At 41.5% G+C, this 18,490-nt stretch overlaps 3 protein-coding genes across 6 annotated transcripts in view; all 3 read left to right on the top strand.

The window, feature by feature from the left end:
• ptdss1a (phosphatidylserine synthase 1a) lies at positions 1–12,357 on the top strand. The gene is made up of 13 exons (XM_058083511.1): positions 1–410; positions 840–931; positions 1,042–1,086; positions 1,965–2,089; positions 2,158–2,316; positions 2,400–2,551; positions 3,648–3,789; positions 4,431–4,543; positions 6,715–6,780; positions 7,007–7,106; positions 7,275–7,343; positions 9,327–9,393; positions 9,464–12,357. Exons 1-13 carry the CDS (start codon positions 226–228, stop codon positions 9,556–9,558), a joined length of 1,410 nt encoding a protein of 469 aa, XP_057939494.1. The 5' UTR covers positions 1–225; the 3' UTR covers positions 9,559–12,357.
• Positions 9,533–15,847, top strand: LOC131136550 (E3 ubiquitin-protein ligase NHLRC1-like). Its single transcript, XM_058083512.1, has 2 exons — positions 9,533–9,573; positions 13,641–15,847. Exon 2 carries the CDS (start codon positions 13,735–13,737, stop codon positions 14,905–14,907), a length of 1,173 nt encoding a protein of 390 aa, XP_057939495.1. The 5' UTR covers positions 9,533–9,573; positions 13,641–13,734; the 3' UTR covers positions 14,908–15,847.
• Positions 15,848–17,089: 1,242 nt separating this feature from the next.
• kif13a (kinesin family member 13A) overlaps positions 17,090–18,490 on the top strand; it is a 55,764-nt gene continuing 54,363 nt past the window's right edge. For all 4 annotated transcript variants that reach the window (XM_058083508.1, XM_058083510.1, XM_058083507.1 and 1 more), the window contains exons 1-2: positions 17,090–17,239; positions 17,385–17,475. In XM_058083508.1, the coding sequence (XP_057939491.1) occupies positions 17,185–17,239; positions 17,385–17,475 (146 nt within the window). In that variant the 5' untranslated portion in view covers positions 17,090–17,184. The remainder of the gene's footprint in view (positions 17,240–17,384; positions 17,476–18,490) is intronic.

Raw genomic sequence — 18,490 nt, 5'->3', positions numbered from 1 at the left:
CTCCCTGTCAATCTTTACTCCAATCAAAGCTCACCACCCGGATCCTGTTTTCATTTTATCCACCGCTAACCCTCCTCGGATGTCCCCTGTCACTCTCTGTCCACGTCCCCGCTACACTAGTTATGTGCGTTCCTTTCCACTCGATACGCTCTCGCCTCCTTTGCGTGTCCGGATAGGAGTTGAGCCGTGAAGGGGTTACCCGCCCGTTGCGTCACTGCCCCAGCTATGGCGTCAGTGTACAGCGCTGGGTCCCATACTCTCAGCAAGGATGACGTGAACTACAGAATGCATTTCCGAATGATAAACGAACAGCAGGTCGAGGACATCACGATAGAGTTCTTCTATCGGCCCCACACCATTACTCTACTGACATGCACGGTGCTGAGTTTGATGTATTTCGCCTTCGCAAGGTAAAGTCGACTGAAAATGGTTAGCTTAGTGGGGAGCTAGCATGCTAACGGCTAACGGGCAGGGATGCTCTTGTCACAAGGCAGGTTCACTTTGGACGTCTAGTTAGCATGTAGCTTCCGTCACACAAACTTAACTCGTCGACTCGCGAACACGACCTTTTTTACGCGGCTTTTAATCTAAATATTTTTTACATTAAACATGTAATTCTTTAACTGAAACAACACAAATAATTACACTGTATTCGCTACAACACAGTCACAAGTAGAGGCGTTCACTACCATAGCCAAGTGTAATCATAACACATATGATTCAATATTTCAGTGATAAATACTTGAATTTACCATCCCTAATCTTTACTATAAATCCTTCTAAATATAGTGACAGCAAATAGAGTATATTATGTGGTTTAATATGTGATTTCTTTACAGAGATGATGGAAATCCTGATAGTAATCTATGGGTGGGCCTCATTTTGGTCATCTCTTTCTTCCTGGTCATCAGTGTTTTGGCATTTCCTAATGGTGAGACATTCATTCATCATTTATTCATTCAAATTATAATATTATGTTATGTTATAAGCCGTTATTTGCCATTTTTGACACAATTTATTGACTGGTTTTATTCATTGTAGGTCCATTTACTAGACCACATCCAGCAATATGGAGAATAGTCTTTGGTGAGTATAGTGTCTTCTATATGTACAGATTTTTTTTCATAATTTTCATAATTTTAAATTTGTTGTAAGTTATCCACAGATGTGCATGTAAAACGTGACCAAAAATAGTATATTGGGCACTAAGCCCGGGACAATAATAAGGTAATTAATCAGTCGCAGAGTGCGGAGTAAATGAAAACAAACCGGATCATTTTGCCAAATGTGCATGCGTGGCAGTTATGCCTGTGTCCCGCCTCCAAACAGGCAGGAAGTGGGTCCACGCTGTGAGTTGGTTTCACATTTGTTCCATAGAACAATGGCATGAATGGAGTGAGAACTGTTGTCAGTCATACAGGAGGCGAGGAGAGTGCCCAAGAGCGTAACATTCTTTTGACTTTTAAAAAAAATGTATGTTAAATATTATTTTATTTTATTTATTTTATTTATTTTATTTATTTTATTTATTTTATTTATTTTATATTTTATTTTATATTTTATATTATATTTTATATTATATTTTATTTTATATTTTATGGAAAAAGCGGTAGAAAATGAATGGAATGGAATTTTATTTTATTTATTTTATTTATTTTATTTATTTTATTTATTTTATATTTTATATTTTATATTTTATATTTTATATTTTATATTTTATATTTTATATTTTATATTTTATATTTTATATTTTATATTTTATGGAAAAAGCGGTAGAAAATGAATGGAATGGAATTTTATTTTATTTTTTTATTTTATTTTATTTTATTTTATTTTATTTTATTTTATTTTATTTTACTTTATTTTTAATTAATTACATTTTGACTTAAAGTTTGACTCCTTTTGTGTGCAGCAGTTAAACTGATAAGGTATCTTTATGTATTTATTGTTCTATTGTTGTTAAGGCCTGAGCGTCCTCTACTTCCTCTTCCTGGTTTTCCTCATCTTCCTGAACTGGCAGCAGGTTAAACAGTTAATGTACTGGCTGGATCCAAACCTGCGCTACGCCAAGAGAGAGGCAGACATCATGGTAAGTCAGGTCGATGGTTGATGTGGCCGTTAGCAGCCGCTGAGGGTGTCTGTGCTGCCGTCTTTTAGGAGTATGCCGTCAACTGCCACGTCATCACCTGGGAGAGGATCCTCAGTCATTTTGACATCTTTGCCTTCAGCCATTTTTGGGGCTGGGGCATGAAAGCGCTCCTCATCCGAAGTTACGGCCTGTGCTGGACCATAAGTATTACCTGGGAGCTCACCGAGGTACACGCATTGTGACACACCTGGTCCTGGTCCTGGTCCACATTTGGTAAAGTGAAATCTCACATCACCTGTGCTTCCGTCAGCTGTTCTTCATGCATCTCCTGCCCAACTTTGCCGAGTGCTGGTGGGACCAGGTGATTCTGGACATTCTGCTGTGTAACGGTGGAGGCATCTGGCTGGGCATGACGGTGTGCCGCTTTCTGGAGATGAGGACCTACCACTGGGCCAGTATTAAGTATGTCATCCATTTTATTTGTTGTCATGGAGCGTGAACGTTGTATTACGTATAACATTGGGAGTATTAATGTGAGTATTAGTGTATTATAGTCAATTATGAATTTGGTATTGTATGGAATTGATTCAGTGTGCGATTGACTAGAAGAAAAGCTCTGATTTGCTTGGAGCATTGGCGTCATTAGGCCTATTTGATATATTATTATTATTGTTGCTAGTATTGCTAGTATTATTGCTAGTATTAGCCTGCTTATTGGCTTGCTTATTAGCCTGCTTTTGTCGGATTATATGAAATTTGTCAGACATTTTTTTTGTAAAAAAATCAATAGAAAATATCAAATTATTATGATTAATATTGATATTATTATTAATGTATATTATATAGTATATTATAATATATGTATCAATAAAAATAACAATAATTATTATTTCCAATTATTATATTTATTACAATTATTAATAATAATAATAATAATAATTATTAATTTATATTATATGTTATATTATACATCAACAACAATAATAATTATTATTATTAGTATTCTTTTATTATTATTATTATTAATAATAATTTGATATTTTTTTATTGATTTTTTTTTTAAATCTCTGACAGTCATATCCTGGTTCTTGTTTGTTATTTGATTTTTGGATATAAATATACACATGTCTTGCTAGGTGCTAGCATGATGATTGTTAGCATGTTAGCATTTTAGCAAATTTACTCATGTCTAAAGGCAAATACACACGTGGCATGATGTGGGGACACCATGGGACTGCCCCAAACTTTTCGGGACCTGAGGCTGTCTTGCTAGGTGCTAGCATGGTAGCTGTTAGCATGTTAGCATGTAAGCTAATTTACTGTGTAAAGCCAAATAGACACATGGCATTATGTGGGGACACTATGGGACTGCATCAACCTTTTCGGTACTTGAGACTTTCTTGCTAGGTGCTAGCACGGTAGCCGTTGGCACACCGGGCCCGAGGTCCACAGCACAGGTGGCAAGCCCATCAAAATTTCCGCGGGAATTTTCTAGTTATTAATTATTATTATACTTCTGCTTACTATGTGTCATCTTCTCCTTGCGCCTGTCATCCAGGGACATCCACACCACCACAGGCAAGATCAAGCGAGCCGTGTTACAGTTCACGCCGGCGAGCTGGACCTACGTGCGCTGGCTGGATCCCAAGTCTTCCCTGCAGCGAGTCATGGGCGTCTATCTCTTCATGATCATTTGGCAGGTGGGTCAGTCCTTCTCTGGCCGTTGGGGGGGGATCATCCTGTGTGTTCTGCGTGCTAAGTCCCCCGCTAATCTAATTGCCTCCTTCCCCGGCTCAAATTTAAAACCCTTCTCACTCGGATCCATTTAATGCACGGTGTCCCGCTGTCTGCGCTTTAAAGGCTAATCCCATAAAGAGGCAAAGCCAAGATGGATTACCCAAGGAGCAATTAATGCTGAGGAGGGTGCGCCATCGCTCCGTATCCGCACCCAGGCGACCACGTCGCTAGCATTTGGCCGCCATCGCGACACACGCTGAGCTTTCTCTGTTATTTGTGCAATAATGTAACAATATGACCCAGATCCAGGCTGTATTTACCGGGCCTTGTATTGAGATCAGCCCAGCGTGGGGGCAGTTGAGCTGGTTCAGTCACACAGGCTGCGGGACAAATATGAGGGAATAACACTGTAGCGGGTCTCCTTTTGCTATCTTTCCGTGGGAATGAGAGGCACTAAAAATCAAAATCGAAAAAATAGCACAGAACACACTCTTATCCATGCATTGTCTATGAAAACGACCATTTATGACTACGTAAACAGTGAACCAACATTCATGATATATTCATGTTATGATATATTTGTTCTTCCTGCATGTCGTTACAGCTAACAGAGTTGAACACATTTTTCCTCAAGCACATATTCGTCTTTCCGGCGAGCCACGCCCTCAGCTGGTGTCGGATCCTGTTCATTGGCATTATCACGGCGCCGACAGTCAGGTGAAACATATATATATATCATATATATATATCATACCTGTCAACATGTGCCTTTTGCAGTGATGGGAATAACGATGTTACTTTTTTCAGTAACGGGTAGTCTAACTAATTACTTTTACTGTCAGCATAACGCCGTTACCATTTTCGACACTCCGTTACTGGAGCCGCCTAAAAATATATCACAAGGGAGGGGGTCAGATGACCACATAAGCAATGAGGATTGGCTAAGGTTTAGTAAAATTGCGTTTTCGGCCAATCAGAGAACTTGATTGGGCGGGTGTTTAGCACACATAAGCAATGAGGATTGGTTAAAGTTTAGTAAAATTGCGTTTTCAGCCAATCAGAGAACTAGAGTGGGCGGGTGTTTAGAGCTTATAAGCAATGAGGATTGGCTAAGGTTTAGTAAAATTTCATCTTCAGCCAATCAGAGAACTTGGGTGGGTGGGCGGGTGTTTAGAGCATATAAACAATGAGGATTGGCTCAGGTTTAGTAAGATTTCATCTTCAGCCAATCATAGAACTTGGGTGGGTGGGCGTATTGGGCGGCCCAATAGTTACTTTTACTGGTAACTAGTTACTTTTGTAGTGGAGTAACTCTGTCACTTTTTTCGAGAAGTAACTAGTAACTATAACTAATTACTTTTTTACAGTAACATGCCCAAATAATAATAATAATAAACATTTTATTTGTATAACGCTTTTCAAAATACTCAAAGACACTTACTTTACAGAAAAATGGAGTTGAATAAAAACAAGTAAACAGAGTAAAAGATACGTTAAAATACAACATTCATTCGTCTATACCAGGGGTCAGCAACCTACGGCTCCAGAGCCGCATGTGGCTCTTCAGCCTCTTTGTTGTGGCTCCCTTTGCAATGCTCAAATATTTGTTTTAACACCCAAATGAGGAAAATATGCATCTTTGTAATTACTTTTGAAAAAAATGGGACTTTCTGTGAGACCGTATACTAGCAAGAGTACTTGATCAACTCCGCTTTTTCTCCTCTGAACTACTTTGATACCCCAAAATTCCCTCCAAATCTGGCAGTCAATCAAAATCTTGGGAGACTCGCAATTTGCTCTGGATGTGAGCATGTTGCTACACATTTCTTGCACGGGGAGAACATGCAAACTCCACACAGAGATAGCCGAGGGTGGGATTGAACTCGGGTCTCCTAGCTGTGAGGTCTGCACGCTAATCACTCGACCGCTATGCAGCCCCTATATTCTGCTGTTAAATTATGTTTCGCGGCTCCATTCTATTTTTCTTCAGTGAGCGAGGGGGTAAAATGGCTCTTTTGATAGTAAAGGTTGCCGACCCCTGGTCTATACACAGTTAAAACATGAGTAAAAGCGGGGGGCGGGGCCCAAATAAGGGACGTTTTCATCAAAACAAGGGAAATCTCCCACCCTGCCACGCCCGTAAGCTGTCTGCTCCCTCTAACCGCCCCCAGCAGTACCGGGGGGAGAGGATTTTATGTCTTATAATAATTAAAGTTAAAATACAGGATATAATGTGAGTGTGAATGGTTGTTTGTCTATATGTGCCCTGTGATTGGCTGCATGGCCACCAGTCCAGGGTGTACCCCGCCTCTCGCCTGAAGACAGCTCAGAGATAGGCTCCAGCATCCCCCGCGACCCTCGTGAGGATAAGCGGTACAAAATAAATGAATGAATGAATACAGGCTAGGGCGGCTAGTGGTTAGCGCGCAGACCTCACAGCTAGGAGACCAGGGTTCAATTCCACCCTCGGGCATCTCTGTGTGGAGTTTGCATGTTCTCCCCGTGCATGCGTGGGTTTTCTCCGGGTACTCCTACTACTTCCTCCCACATTCCAAAAACATGCTAGGTTAATTGGTGACTCCAAATTGTCCGTAGGTATGAATGTGAGTGTGAATGGTTGTTTGTCTATATGTGCCCTGTGATTGGGCTGGCCACCAGTCCAGGGTGTACCCCGCCTCTCGCCCCAAGACAGCTGGGATAGGCTCCAGCAACCCCAGCGACTCTCGTGAGGATAAGCGGTACAAAATAAATGAATGAATGAATGAACACAGGATATTTACGGGAAGCTATTTAAACATGGCGGCGGCGGGAAAGAAGATGTTGACAGGTATGATTATTATGCGTCCGGTCCTTTGGTCTCACTCACATGTTGCTTGCTTTTGCTCCAGGCAGTATTACGCCTACCTCACAGACACACAGTGTAAAAGAGTTGGGACGCAGTGTTGGGTGTTTGGGTAAGTCGGCCACCCCTACTTCATATACGTATACAAACACACAGCCTCAGGCAGGAAAATGTGCTAATGTTTACCATGATGAATTAGTCTAGAAATGTATATAAACATAGCTGGAAGACAGTTTAGCCGTACTTGGATTTGTTATCATGCATCAAACTTCATGATGTTTTATTTCAAGGCTTTGAACTTGTTTTGGTTTCTCTTGCCTTGTCGTTAATCAATGCAGGGCCATCGCCTTCCTGGAGGCCTTGGCGTGTATTAAATTTGGACAGGATTTGTTCTCCAAAACCCAGGTCCTGTATGTGATCCTGTGGCTACTGTGTTTGGTAAGACCAGCATCACAACACGGTTTTATTTGTGTTTTTCCTACAGTACAGTATATGAACATGGTTTGATTACTATTATATGCTAACAAGTGTTAGCACATAATAGGCGTCTTTGGGGTTTTACTTTTGATTATTGCATCTTTCATGATACACATTCAATTGTTTTAGGCCTTCATTACATTCCTGTGCCTGTATGGAATGGTGTGGTGTGCAGAGACCTACGGGCCAAGAGAAAAGGTACGTTCATAGCGTTATGTCACATAAGAAATAATAAATAATAATAAACACATTCTGGGGATTGTACTACAAAGCAGGATTTCTCCTTATATTGTATCTGTTTTTAATACCCGATTCCTGTGCCCCGTTTTTTGCCTTGTTTTTTAGCTCTGAATGAATATATGAATTTTAATGTTTACTACTCAATTTTATTTTTCTTCACTGTAAAGCGTCAGAATCTGAATCAGAAAAGGTTTATTGCCAGGTATGATCACACATGAACACATACTAGGAATTTGTTTTGGTGAATTAGGTGCAGACACATCTATTAAAAAAAGAATGAAAAATACAAAATATACAGAATACACAGTATAAATATATGTACACAGTCTGGTTTTTTTTTGCTTGTTAATCCGGAAGTGCAGTCTGATTATTATATTAAGAGTCCAAACTGGGCATTAATGTAACGCATATAGTGAAATACAGTAAACCTCGGATATATCGGACTCGGATATATCGGAAATTCGCTCACAACGGACAGATAAAAAAGAGCCGATTTTTCTGTAATGCATTTCCAATAAAAATTCATTGCATATATCGGATTTTTTATAACGGATTTCGCCTATTTCGGACAAAATCTCCAGTCCCGTTCCAATGCATTTCCATTAAATTTCCCTCGCATATATCGGATGGCCGCATCGTGGCGCTCCGATTCGCCGAATCGTGACAGGCCGCTATACGACGTCATTTGCAGCGTTTGCAGCGTTGCCTGCGCGTCCAGGTACATTGGAAACATAGTCAAGGAAGTGCCTTTTTATAACGGATAAATCCGATTTACGCATATACTGGATATAAATCCGATATATGCGTAAAACGGACATTTTCCGGTATACGCATATAACGGATTTCGCTTATATCGGACAAAACCAGTGGGAACAATTGAATCCGATATATCCGAGGTTTACTGTAGTGTCTGTGAGTATTGTGAAAAGCGCTATACAAATAAAATGTATTATTATTATTATTTATAATGATGTATTTGAGGACTAAGTCTGTATTATGAAGCTGGTTCACAGGATACTGATAATATTGATAATATTTCAATCTGATGCCACAGTCATTTTCACTACAATAAAAGAGAAGAACGATGAATGGAGGGGGGGGGGGGGGCGCTATTGGGGAGCATTCACAATGGTTTTCAGGCAAAAAATGACCATCGCTAGTACAGTAAACCTCGGATATATCGGATTCAATTGTTCCCACTGGTTTTGTCCGATATAAGCGAAATCCGTTATATGCGTATACCGGAAAATGTCCGTTTTACACATATATCGGATTTATATCCGGTATATGCGTAAATCGGATTTTATCCGTTATAAAAAGGCACTTCCTTGACTATGTTTCCAATGTACCTGGACGCGCAGGCAACGCTGCAAACGCTGCAAATGACGTCGTATAGCGGCCTGTCACGATTCGGCGAATCGGAGCGCCACGATGCGGCCATCCGATATATGCGAGGGAAATTTAATGGAAATGCATTGGAACGGGACTGGAGATTTTGTCCGAAATAGGCGAAATCCATTATAAAAAATCCGATATATGCAATGAATTTTTATTGGAAATGCATTACAGAAAAATCGGTTCTTTTTTATCTGTCCGTTGTGAGCGAATTTCCGATATATCCGAGTCCGATATATCCGAGGTTTACTGTAGTATCAATTATTGCTCATTTTTTGGCTACGTTTCAAAGGGAATACCTCGTACCATCGTTATTGACGATCGTCTTTTTCTCCTTTTTAATGGTGAATTGCAACCACCGGAGTTAGCCCCTCATTTTCTTGTACATAGCCAAGATGGCAGTGACCGAGCGTGGTTAGAGACCGCCGCTGTGCACTAAATATTAAAGATGGTCAATATTAACTTTGTTACTGATATCATATATAATGGCAGGGCGAATTTCCTCGTGCCGTTGACAGGATGTGTGTCTCTCTCTCCTCCCGGCAGAGCCTCTCAGAATGCGAGGATAGCAATTACACAGACTTCGCCGACCTCGGATCAGAAGCATTTAAAGGTACGGTGACGCGTTTATCCTCCATGACTCTTTTCTCTTACCGATGCTGAGCGGGCTCCGTGTCTTGCAGGAGACATGAAAGACGACGGCGACAGCCCAAAAGTGAGACCGAGAGGAAAGAGACTGGGGAAACTGAAATCCACTAACGGCGTGGAGAGCCAGTAGACACACCTCAAAAAGGTTTGGGGGCGGGGTCATTAAGATATACGATATTACAGAAGCGACTAACGGGTCCATGCAGTGTTTCTTGTTAGTGCAACCAATGTGCTGCACTCATAAAAAGCTCCTTTTCCACTGTTGACAGGTGTGTGCGCATGTGTAAATACACAGTATGTGTGTGTGTGTGTGTGTGTGTAAAAGAAAGTAACTGCCAACCGTAGATTGAATTGCATGCTCCATGTAGTCAATCATTTACAGAAGCAGTATATCATCCATTAATGGTGGCTCCAGACATTTCTATATAGAATTGATCATATTCCTTTTGAGCCTCCGTGTCTTTTATTAATAATAATAATAATAATAATAATAATAATAATAATGATCTGTTGTCAGTTTACAATAGTTGCATATGTTATGTAAGTTCTGCACTGTTTGGTGACAATAACTTGAATGTGGGCGGGGCTTCCACACCCTTTTTTTTTTTTTTTGACCTGGAACAAAAGCAAAGCACACACAGCTAAAAGCACTTTGCAAAGCTCGGAAGAAATGTACATTCGGAACGTTCGAGTACCATTGTGAAGCATCGTGAGTGATTATACTCCCCGTTTGTTCATGGCTGCTATTTTTTTTTTATTTAGTTTTGTTTATGTTTACCATGTTGTTGGTAACGAAGGGCAGATACTCAAATCGATCATCTTCAGGCTCGACCTGTCTTGATGCAGCTTTGTCATCAATATTTGTTACATGTGCACGGTCGTGGCACACGCTAGGAACACACCATTTGGGGGGTGCGCGGATGGGGGGGGCATTTTTCTTTGTGTCTTTCACCGTCATCGTCAACTTTAACTCACCTTTTGTGCCTGTCTTCATATTTCATATTTACTCCTATCTTTGTGTGTGTGTTAAAAGTTACTTGTCGTTGTTTGTGTGTTTTGCCCTTGAGTGCTTTACTAATATAAATATGTCAGGGGTGGGCAAACTGCGGCCTGGGGGCCACATGCGGCCCACCAAATGTTTGAATCCGGCCCGCCAGTATTTCAACTTTTAACATAGAAGCTGGCAACATGACTTGCAAGTCGGATAACTAAAAAAAAACAACAAAAAAAGTTAAATTAAATTTCGTAATTTGATGTGGTCTGATGTTAAAAGTGCTAAAGTGCTCCTGAAATAGTATTTCACTTTTACAGATAAAATTAGACAACTAATTCAATGCAGAATGTTAGAATTAAACGTAAAATTGTGTGTGTGTGTGTGTGTGTGTGTGTGTGTTAAATACGTTTTCTTCCCCTTCCCGGACAATTTTGTTAACTCAACGCGGCCCACGAGTCAAAAAGTTTGCCCACCCCTAAAATATGTCTTCTCATTTCCAACATCAGTATGATCTCATGCAGTAAACAGCCCGTGTGCAATATCACTTGGATCATTCAGAACTTGATATGCAGCATAAGGAACAATAACAAAGCTATACTTTAGAGTAGACAGTGTACAGGTTGTATGAACTATGACCTGAAAATGAGTCAACACACAGACGTTATTGTGTGAAGTGAACAAGGTGAACGCTCCTACCCCTGAAAATCCTCTTAAGCACTGCTATGCAAGCTGTACACTGACCACTCTAAAGTATATGCAGTTTTCCTTAGTATTGCCCCTTGAGAAGATATACTATAATGAAAATAGTTGCTGAAATGTGAGTGTTGTACTCACTGTTGAGACACTGAACACGTCACGTTCTCCAAACCTGCAGATATCTTTTATTGTATATTTATGAAATACTTATAGGTGAAATGGACATTACATTATTGAACCGAAATCCAATATGAGTCGCGTGAGAAGTGCCTTGAACGCCTTCTGATTTGCTTCTAACACACACCATCTGCAATGGCTCCAAATTATTACAGGTGGATAAAACATTCACGTTGTCATCTTACAAATAACACTAAACTCATCACACAGCAACCTAATATTGAAAAGGTCTAACTGAGAAATATACAAACATGTATCAATATTAATTAATTAATTAATTCATTCATTTTCTACCGCTTTTCCTCACGAGGGTCGCAGGGGGATGCTGGAGTCTATCCCAGCTGTCTTCGGGTGAGAGGGCCAGCCAATCATATAGACAAACAACCATTCACACTCACATTCATACCTATGGACAATTTGGAGTCGCTAATTAACCTAGCGTGTTTTTGGAATGTGGGAGGAAACCGGAGTATCCGGAGAAAACCCACGCAGAGATGGCCGAGGGTGGAATCGAACCCTGGTCTGCGCGGATAAAACATTTATCACACCAGATAAAACATTATTAAGTTAATTAACGTTGATAGATTTTTATTTGGCGGGTTTGGAGAGCGTGTCATATAGATTTTATTTACGGGGGGGGGGGGCGTATAGCACTAAAATTCCTCCCCCTCCATGGACTTCCACTGTGCTGTCTGCATGATACACTGATTTCAAATCTTTGCATGTCAGCTTTGTCGTTCAATCTTTCAGTTTTATACACTTTTGCTACCGACTCCATTTTCTCCTTTGAGGCCTGTACTTTGTTTGTTTGAACGACGTGACATTCGAGTGACGATTTCACCTCCGTAATTTCCAATTCTTGACAAATCAAACATTAGTTTCACCAGCAACTGAGCCGGTGAGGTTCCGATTAAAAGGTACAGATGTCTCGGCTTCTATTTGTTTCCTAGAAATAATTTGCCAAAATTTGCTCACCATTGGAAATGACTTGTGCTGTTCTATATCTTCTATATCACTGTGAACTATTGGAACCACATTAAAAGCTTTTACATGTTCTTTCAACCTCAGCGATGCATTATTTGTCTTACATAACTCAATAAATAAATGTCATATCTGTACAGGATTTTTTTTTTTTTTTTGTCTTCTTGGATATCGGGAACCGTGAATGACCTTTGATTGACTGACTCCTCAAGCAAAGACGACACGGGATTGGTGGACTTGGGAGTTCTGACCGGAGTGGGATCCAATTTCACTGCACATCATGAAACGAAAATAGCTTCCTCGTGCCAAGCTCTACCTCCAAGGAAATGTGACATTGCGGGGAAGGGCAAAGTCTTGTGTGAATGTGAAGTGGACTCGCAAGGAGATGTTGGAATTCTGGGCCTCCTGGGAGGGAGGTCATCAAACCTCTTAAGGACGGAACATAGTGATATTCCAACAGTAAGCTTCCAGTCCACCTATTTAAAATTGCTGATTAATAATATAGCATTGGGGGGCAGCACGGTGGTCGAGTGGTTAGCACGCATACCTCACAGCTAGGAGACCAGGGTTCAATTCCACCCTCGGCCATCTCTGTGTGGCGTTTGCATGTTCTCCCCGTGCATGCGTGGGTTTTCTCCGGGTATTCCGGTTTCTTCCCACATTCCAAAAACATGCTAGGTTAATTAGCGACTCCAAATTGTCCATAGGTATGAATGTGAGTGTGAATGGTTGTTTGTCTATATGTGCCCTGTGATTGGCTGGCGACTAGTCCAGGGTGTACCCCTGCCTCTCGCCCAAAGACAGCTGGGATAGGCTCCAGCACCCTCCGCGACCCTCGTGAGGAAAAAGCGGTAGAAAATGAATGAATGAATGAATAATATAGCATTGGGGGGCAGCACGGTGGTCGAGTGTTTAGCACGCAGACCTCACAGCTAGGAGACCAGGGTTCAATTCCACCCTCGGCCATCTCTGTGTGGCGTTTGCATGTTCTCCGGGTATTCCGGTTTCCTCCCACATTCCAAAAACATGCTAGGTTAATTAGCGACTCCAAATTGTCCATAGGTATGAATGTGAGTGTGAATGGTTGTTTGTCTATATGTGCCCTGTGATTGGCTGGCGACCAGTCATGCCCGAAGACAGCTGGGATAGGCTCCAGCACCCTCCGCGACCCTCGTGAGGAAAAGCGGTAGAAAATGAATGAATGAATGAATAATATAGAGAAGTACTGCATGTGATGTACTTTCTCTCCAGAAGAGGGCAGCATAGAATTTTAATATCCACTGCAAAACATCACGTGACTTGGGCCTACTTGCAGTGCCTCACTAGCATGTCTGCTTATTTTGCCTCCTCTCTCCCCTGATCAGAAGCACCTAAACCGCCTTTTTGGGGGTTTTCCTGCATCTTAACCTGTCAGCAACGGAGCGGTCGGTTCAGAAGATCCGGATTGCGCATGCAACCATGGCCAGGAGCTGCCCCAACCGTGGTGGCCTCTTGAGTCCTGAGGACATGCTGAAAGAGATCCAAGTCAACTTGCTGGAGTGTAAAGTCTGCTTTGAGAAGTTCAACACCCAGCAAGCCGAACGCAGACCTCAGAACCTCTCGTGCGGTCACGTCCTGTGTCTGGAATGCATCAGGGCCCTGTCCCACCCTCTCCTGAGGAAGCTCGAGTGCCCTTTCTGTCGACAGCTGTGCAGCATTGATGCCACCTCCCACTGCCAGGCCCTGTGCGACCTGCAGGAGATGCTGTTCGTCATTCCCGACGTTCCTCGCTCGGAGAAAGGAGGAGAAGAGGCGATTACGGGTGTGGGGAGCAAAGCCTTAAACCTCTGCATGACCTTTGGTGGTTGGGGGGCTCTTATCAACCCTTCTGGATTGGCAGTGATGAAGTCCTCAGGGACGATCTTTGTAGTGCATGATGGTGAGAAAAGGGTGGTGGCGTTGAGTCCACAGGGACGGAAGCAACACACTTTCGGACCGAGGGGACACGCCGGCGAAGATGTTTGCTTCGCGGTGGATGTGGCGGTGACCCGCTGTGGTCACGTCGTGGTGACGGACGCAGGAGATAAAGCGGTCAAGGTGTTCACCTCCAGGGGACGCCACGTGCTGACTATCAAGGCCCGCTTCTCTCTGCCGTGGGGAGTGGACACAGACAGCAGTGGACACATCCTGGTGACTGATGTCCAGGCGGGAACACTGTCCCGCTTTAAAGTGGACTACAAACATGGCGTCACCCAGGAGGAGGGAGTGGTGGTTTCAAACCTGCAGCATCCTAAGTCGGTGGCGTGCGGTGGGCGTACCGGCAACACGGCAGTCATGGAGCATGTGACACAAGACACGCAGCATCTCACAGTGTTTACCGAGGACTTCCATGTTCTCTACCGTGTGGATAGTTTTGGTCTCAAGCTAATGTCCTCTGTCACGATGTCAGGTGTGACGTTCGACACAAATGGACACCTGCTTGTGTTCGACTCCCAACAGGGGATGATTTGGAGTTTCGGGAATATGCAAAGCGGTCCGGTCCTTACTCCTCTGGTGTCAGACCATCTAATTAGACCTGTTGGACTGGTCCCACTTAACAACACTCTCATTGTTGTGGACGGGGGAGACCATACAGTCAAAGTTTACTCTTGACCGCCTGTTTGGTTAGATTGACAGTGTAAAGTGTAACATCCAAACACAGCAACTATGAATTAATCTATTAATTCATAGTTCACAGTTATAGAATTAATCTATACACTGTATCGTGATATCATTGAAAAAAGTAAATGCTGTTAAAAAAACTCTAAATTTTCCCCACAATTAAATACTGTCTTATTAAATCTCTTACATGTTACCTCACAGATTAAATCTTAAAAACAATACATTTGTGTATTCGGCCTTTAATGAGGTGATGTGAGAGAGAACTAAAGGTACTAAAGGTATTATTCTTAGCTCTCACAGAGTACACACAGTAGGTGTAAAAATAAGCTAGCCACAGTTGATATTATAAACGGCGTAATCCTTGTTGGTCACATAAACACTAAACACAGCTAACTTTAACGCAGGGACAACATTTAGATTTGATACCTAACCCTAACCACTACTCATTAGTTCCTCAGTAACTACTCTACTCATTTGTTCCTCAGTAACTACTCTAAATGTATGTGTCTCACTTGCCCAGCAACTACTCTACTCATTAGTTCCTCATTCGTTCATTAGTTCCTCAGTAACTACTCATTAGTTCCTCATTCATTCATTAGTTCCTCAGTAACTACTCTACTCATTAGTTCCTCAGTAACTACTCTACTCATTAGTTCCTCATTTGTTCATTAGTTCCTCAGTAACTACTCTTAATGTTTGTGCCTTACTTCCCCAGCATTAGTTCCTCAGTAACTACTCTTAATGTATGTGCCTTACTTCCCCAGCATTAGTTACTCAGTAACTACTCTACTCATTAGTTCCTCAGCAACTACTATACTCATTAGTTCCTCATTTGTTCATTAGTTCCACAGTAACCACTCTAAATGTATGTGCCTTAGTTATTAGTCCCACATTTGTTCTTCATTCGTTCCTCAGTAACTACTCTAAAATGATGTGCCTTACTTCCCCAGCAACTACTCTACTCATTAGTTCCTCATTCGTTCATTAGTTCCTCAGCAACTACTCAAAATGTATGCCTTAGTCATTAGTTCCTTATTAGTTTTTCACTAGTTATTAAGTAACTACTCAAAGTTTATGTGCATCACTTCCCCAGTAACTACTCTACCCATTAGTTCCTCAGTAACTACTCTAAATTAATATGCCTGAGTTCCTCAGTAATTACTCAATAGTTCTTCATTAGCTCCTCATTAACTACTCTAAACCTATGTCCCTTAGTTCCCCAGTAACTACCCTGCTCATTAGTTCTTCAGTAACTACTCTACATATTAATTCCTCATTAGTTCTTCAGTAACTACTCTACTTATTAATTCCTCATTAGTTTTTCATGACTTCCTCAGTAACTACTGCCTTAGTCTATAGTTCTTCTAACTACTTCTAACTAAACTATACATGTCAATGGAGGACTGAAGCCCTGCAGGTTTTCTCCAGGAGGTGATTAGATTGATGAGCTCCTTCCTTCAAATTGAAGGTGGTGTTGATCAATAAAATCACCTGCGTTGGTGTCACCGCCCTCCATGGCATGAGTTTGACACCCCCCGGGTTACATTGTATGTCATGTTTGTTGATGTGTTGTGTTGTTTGGGTCGTCTTTTTGTACAGATTGCCTCTTGACTCTTTCCTGTATGACCCAAGTCATGTTGCAGGACACGGCTGTGATGTTAAAGGTTTTTTTTTTTTTTTTTTTAAAAAGGAATTTGGAAATGGCCAGATTAAGATGCTTGGCGTGCATGATGTGGCCCGCGGGCCGCAGCTTGCCTACCACTTTTATAACGACATTATTTTGTATCGTATACTAAAACTAACGTTCTGTCCGTGTAGTGTTTTTTTGTTGTTGTTGTTGTTCTTTATCGCGTGAAAAGGCTGCACGTAAAATGAACGTGTTCCATCACATGTCTGGTCCACTGCTTCCCACCCAATGAGCGGCGTGTTGCTAAATCCTGTGCCCCCTCTTTGGTGCAGCCTCTCCAGCCTGCCAGAGGAGAGCAGTCGAGCTCCCGGTGGAAGATGGCGGTGGGGATGCTGTCTGGAAGTAGGAGCCGATCTCCGGATTTACACACCAAAACCACCCTCGATGGACTTAAAGGACAACAATGAGTGCTTTTATGTACTTTATTGTTAAGGTTCGGACGCTTTTTTGGCGGTTTTAGCCAGGGGCTGTCGCCTTTTTTGGGTGTCTGTGTGTGTGTGTGTGTGTGTGCTTCGTCTTGTTGTCCGATGACTTTTTTCCCACTGAGCTCAGACAGTCTGCGAGTGTAAAAGTGGACAAAAATGTCGGATTCAAAGGTGAAAGTGGCAGTGAGAGTTCGGCCTATGAACCGTAGAGGTGAGTGTTCGAAATGTTTTAACTTAGAAACTTTTTCTCTTTAAGTCGAGTCTCGCTTTTAGGAATTGATTTTTTTTTTGCATAATTAAAGTCGCATCTCGCCTTTTTTTTGTTTTTTGTTTTTGACTGCAATTCTTTTCTGCAGAAATTGAACTGAATACAAAATGCGTGGTGGACATGGAGGACAACCAGACAGTTCTACACCCACCGCCTTCCAATTCAAAAGGAGACAACAGGTAAAAAAATATATATATTATATTTTCTATGCATAAGATACATTGTTACACTATTTATGATGCTACATCATACACATGGTGTCCGCTATTGCAAAACCCCCAAGTATTTGGAGCCCCCAGGGGGTTCCTGGGGGCTGTTATGTAAAGGTCTGACCCCGGTGCAAGTGCAGAAATAACTACCACGTCCGTGTACAACATGATAGGCATCAAACTCTGCTTTTATCCGTCATTTCTACGCTAGCAACTAATCCGTTGTAGTTCAACATAAGCTAAGCTAACTGAACTTTAGCTTGTGTTTAAAGTGACAAAGCAAGTCGGTGTAATATGTCAATAAATCATTCATTATGTATACATTATGTCAAATTAGTACTGAAAATGGCACCCGGATCACATTTTGGACTCCAGTGATGTTATGTTTTTCCAACACATAGCATAATAATGTTTGAACCTAGCTGATAAATGTCTCAAGGTTCCGGTGTTGCTAATTTAAGCTAAGGGTGCTGGGTGACATATTGGACACCCAAACTCCAAAATGGAGAAATGGTGAGCCTAGCATCCTCATATTTAAAAAAAACAACTGGAGCTAACAACTTTATGGCTTCACGGTATTATATTTGTTCATTAGTTCCTCAGTAACTACTCTAAATGTATGTCTTAGTCATTAGTTCCTCATCAGTTACTCATTAACTACTCATGGTTTATGTGCATCAGTTCCCCAATAAGTACTCTACTCGTTAGTTCCTCATTTGTTCATTAGTTCCTCAGTAACTACTCTAAATGTATGTGCCTTAGCTATTAGTGTCTTCATTAGTTACTCAGTAACTACTCACGGTTTATGTGCATCAGTTCCCCAATAAGTACTCTACTCGTTAGTTCCTCATATGTTCATTAGTTCCACAGTAACTACTCTAAATGTATGTGCCTTAGCTATTAGTTCTTCATTAGTTACTCAGTAATTACTCACGGTTTATGTGCATGAGTTCCCCAATAACTACTCTACTCGTTAGTTCCTCAT

This window comes from Doryrhamphus excisus, chromosome 10 (assembly GCF_030265055.1).
Source record: "Doryrhamphus excisus isolate RoL2022-K1 chromosome 10, RoL_Dexc_1.0, whole genome shotgun sequence".
NCBI classification, from domain to species: Eukaryota; Metazoa; Chordata; class Actinopteri; order Syngnathiformes; family Syngnathidae; genus Doryrhamphus; species Doryrhamphus excisus.
This window is presented reverse-complemented; position numbering and strand designations above follow the sequence as displayed.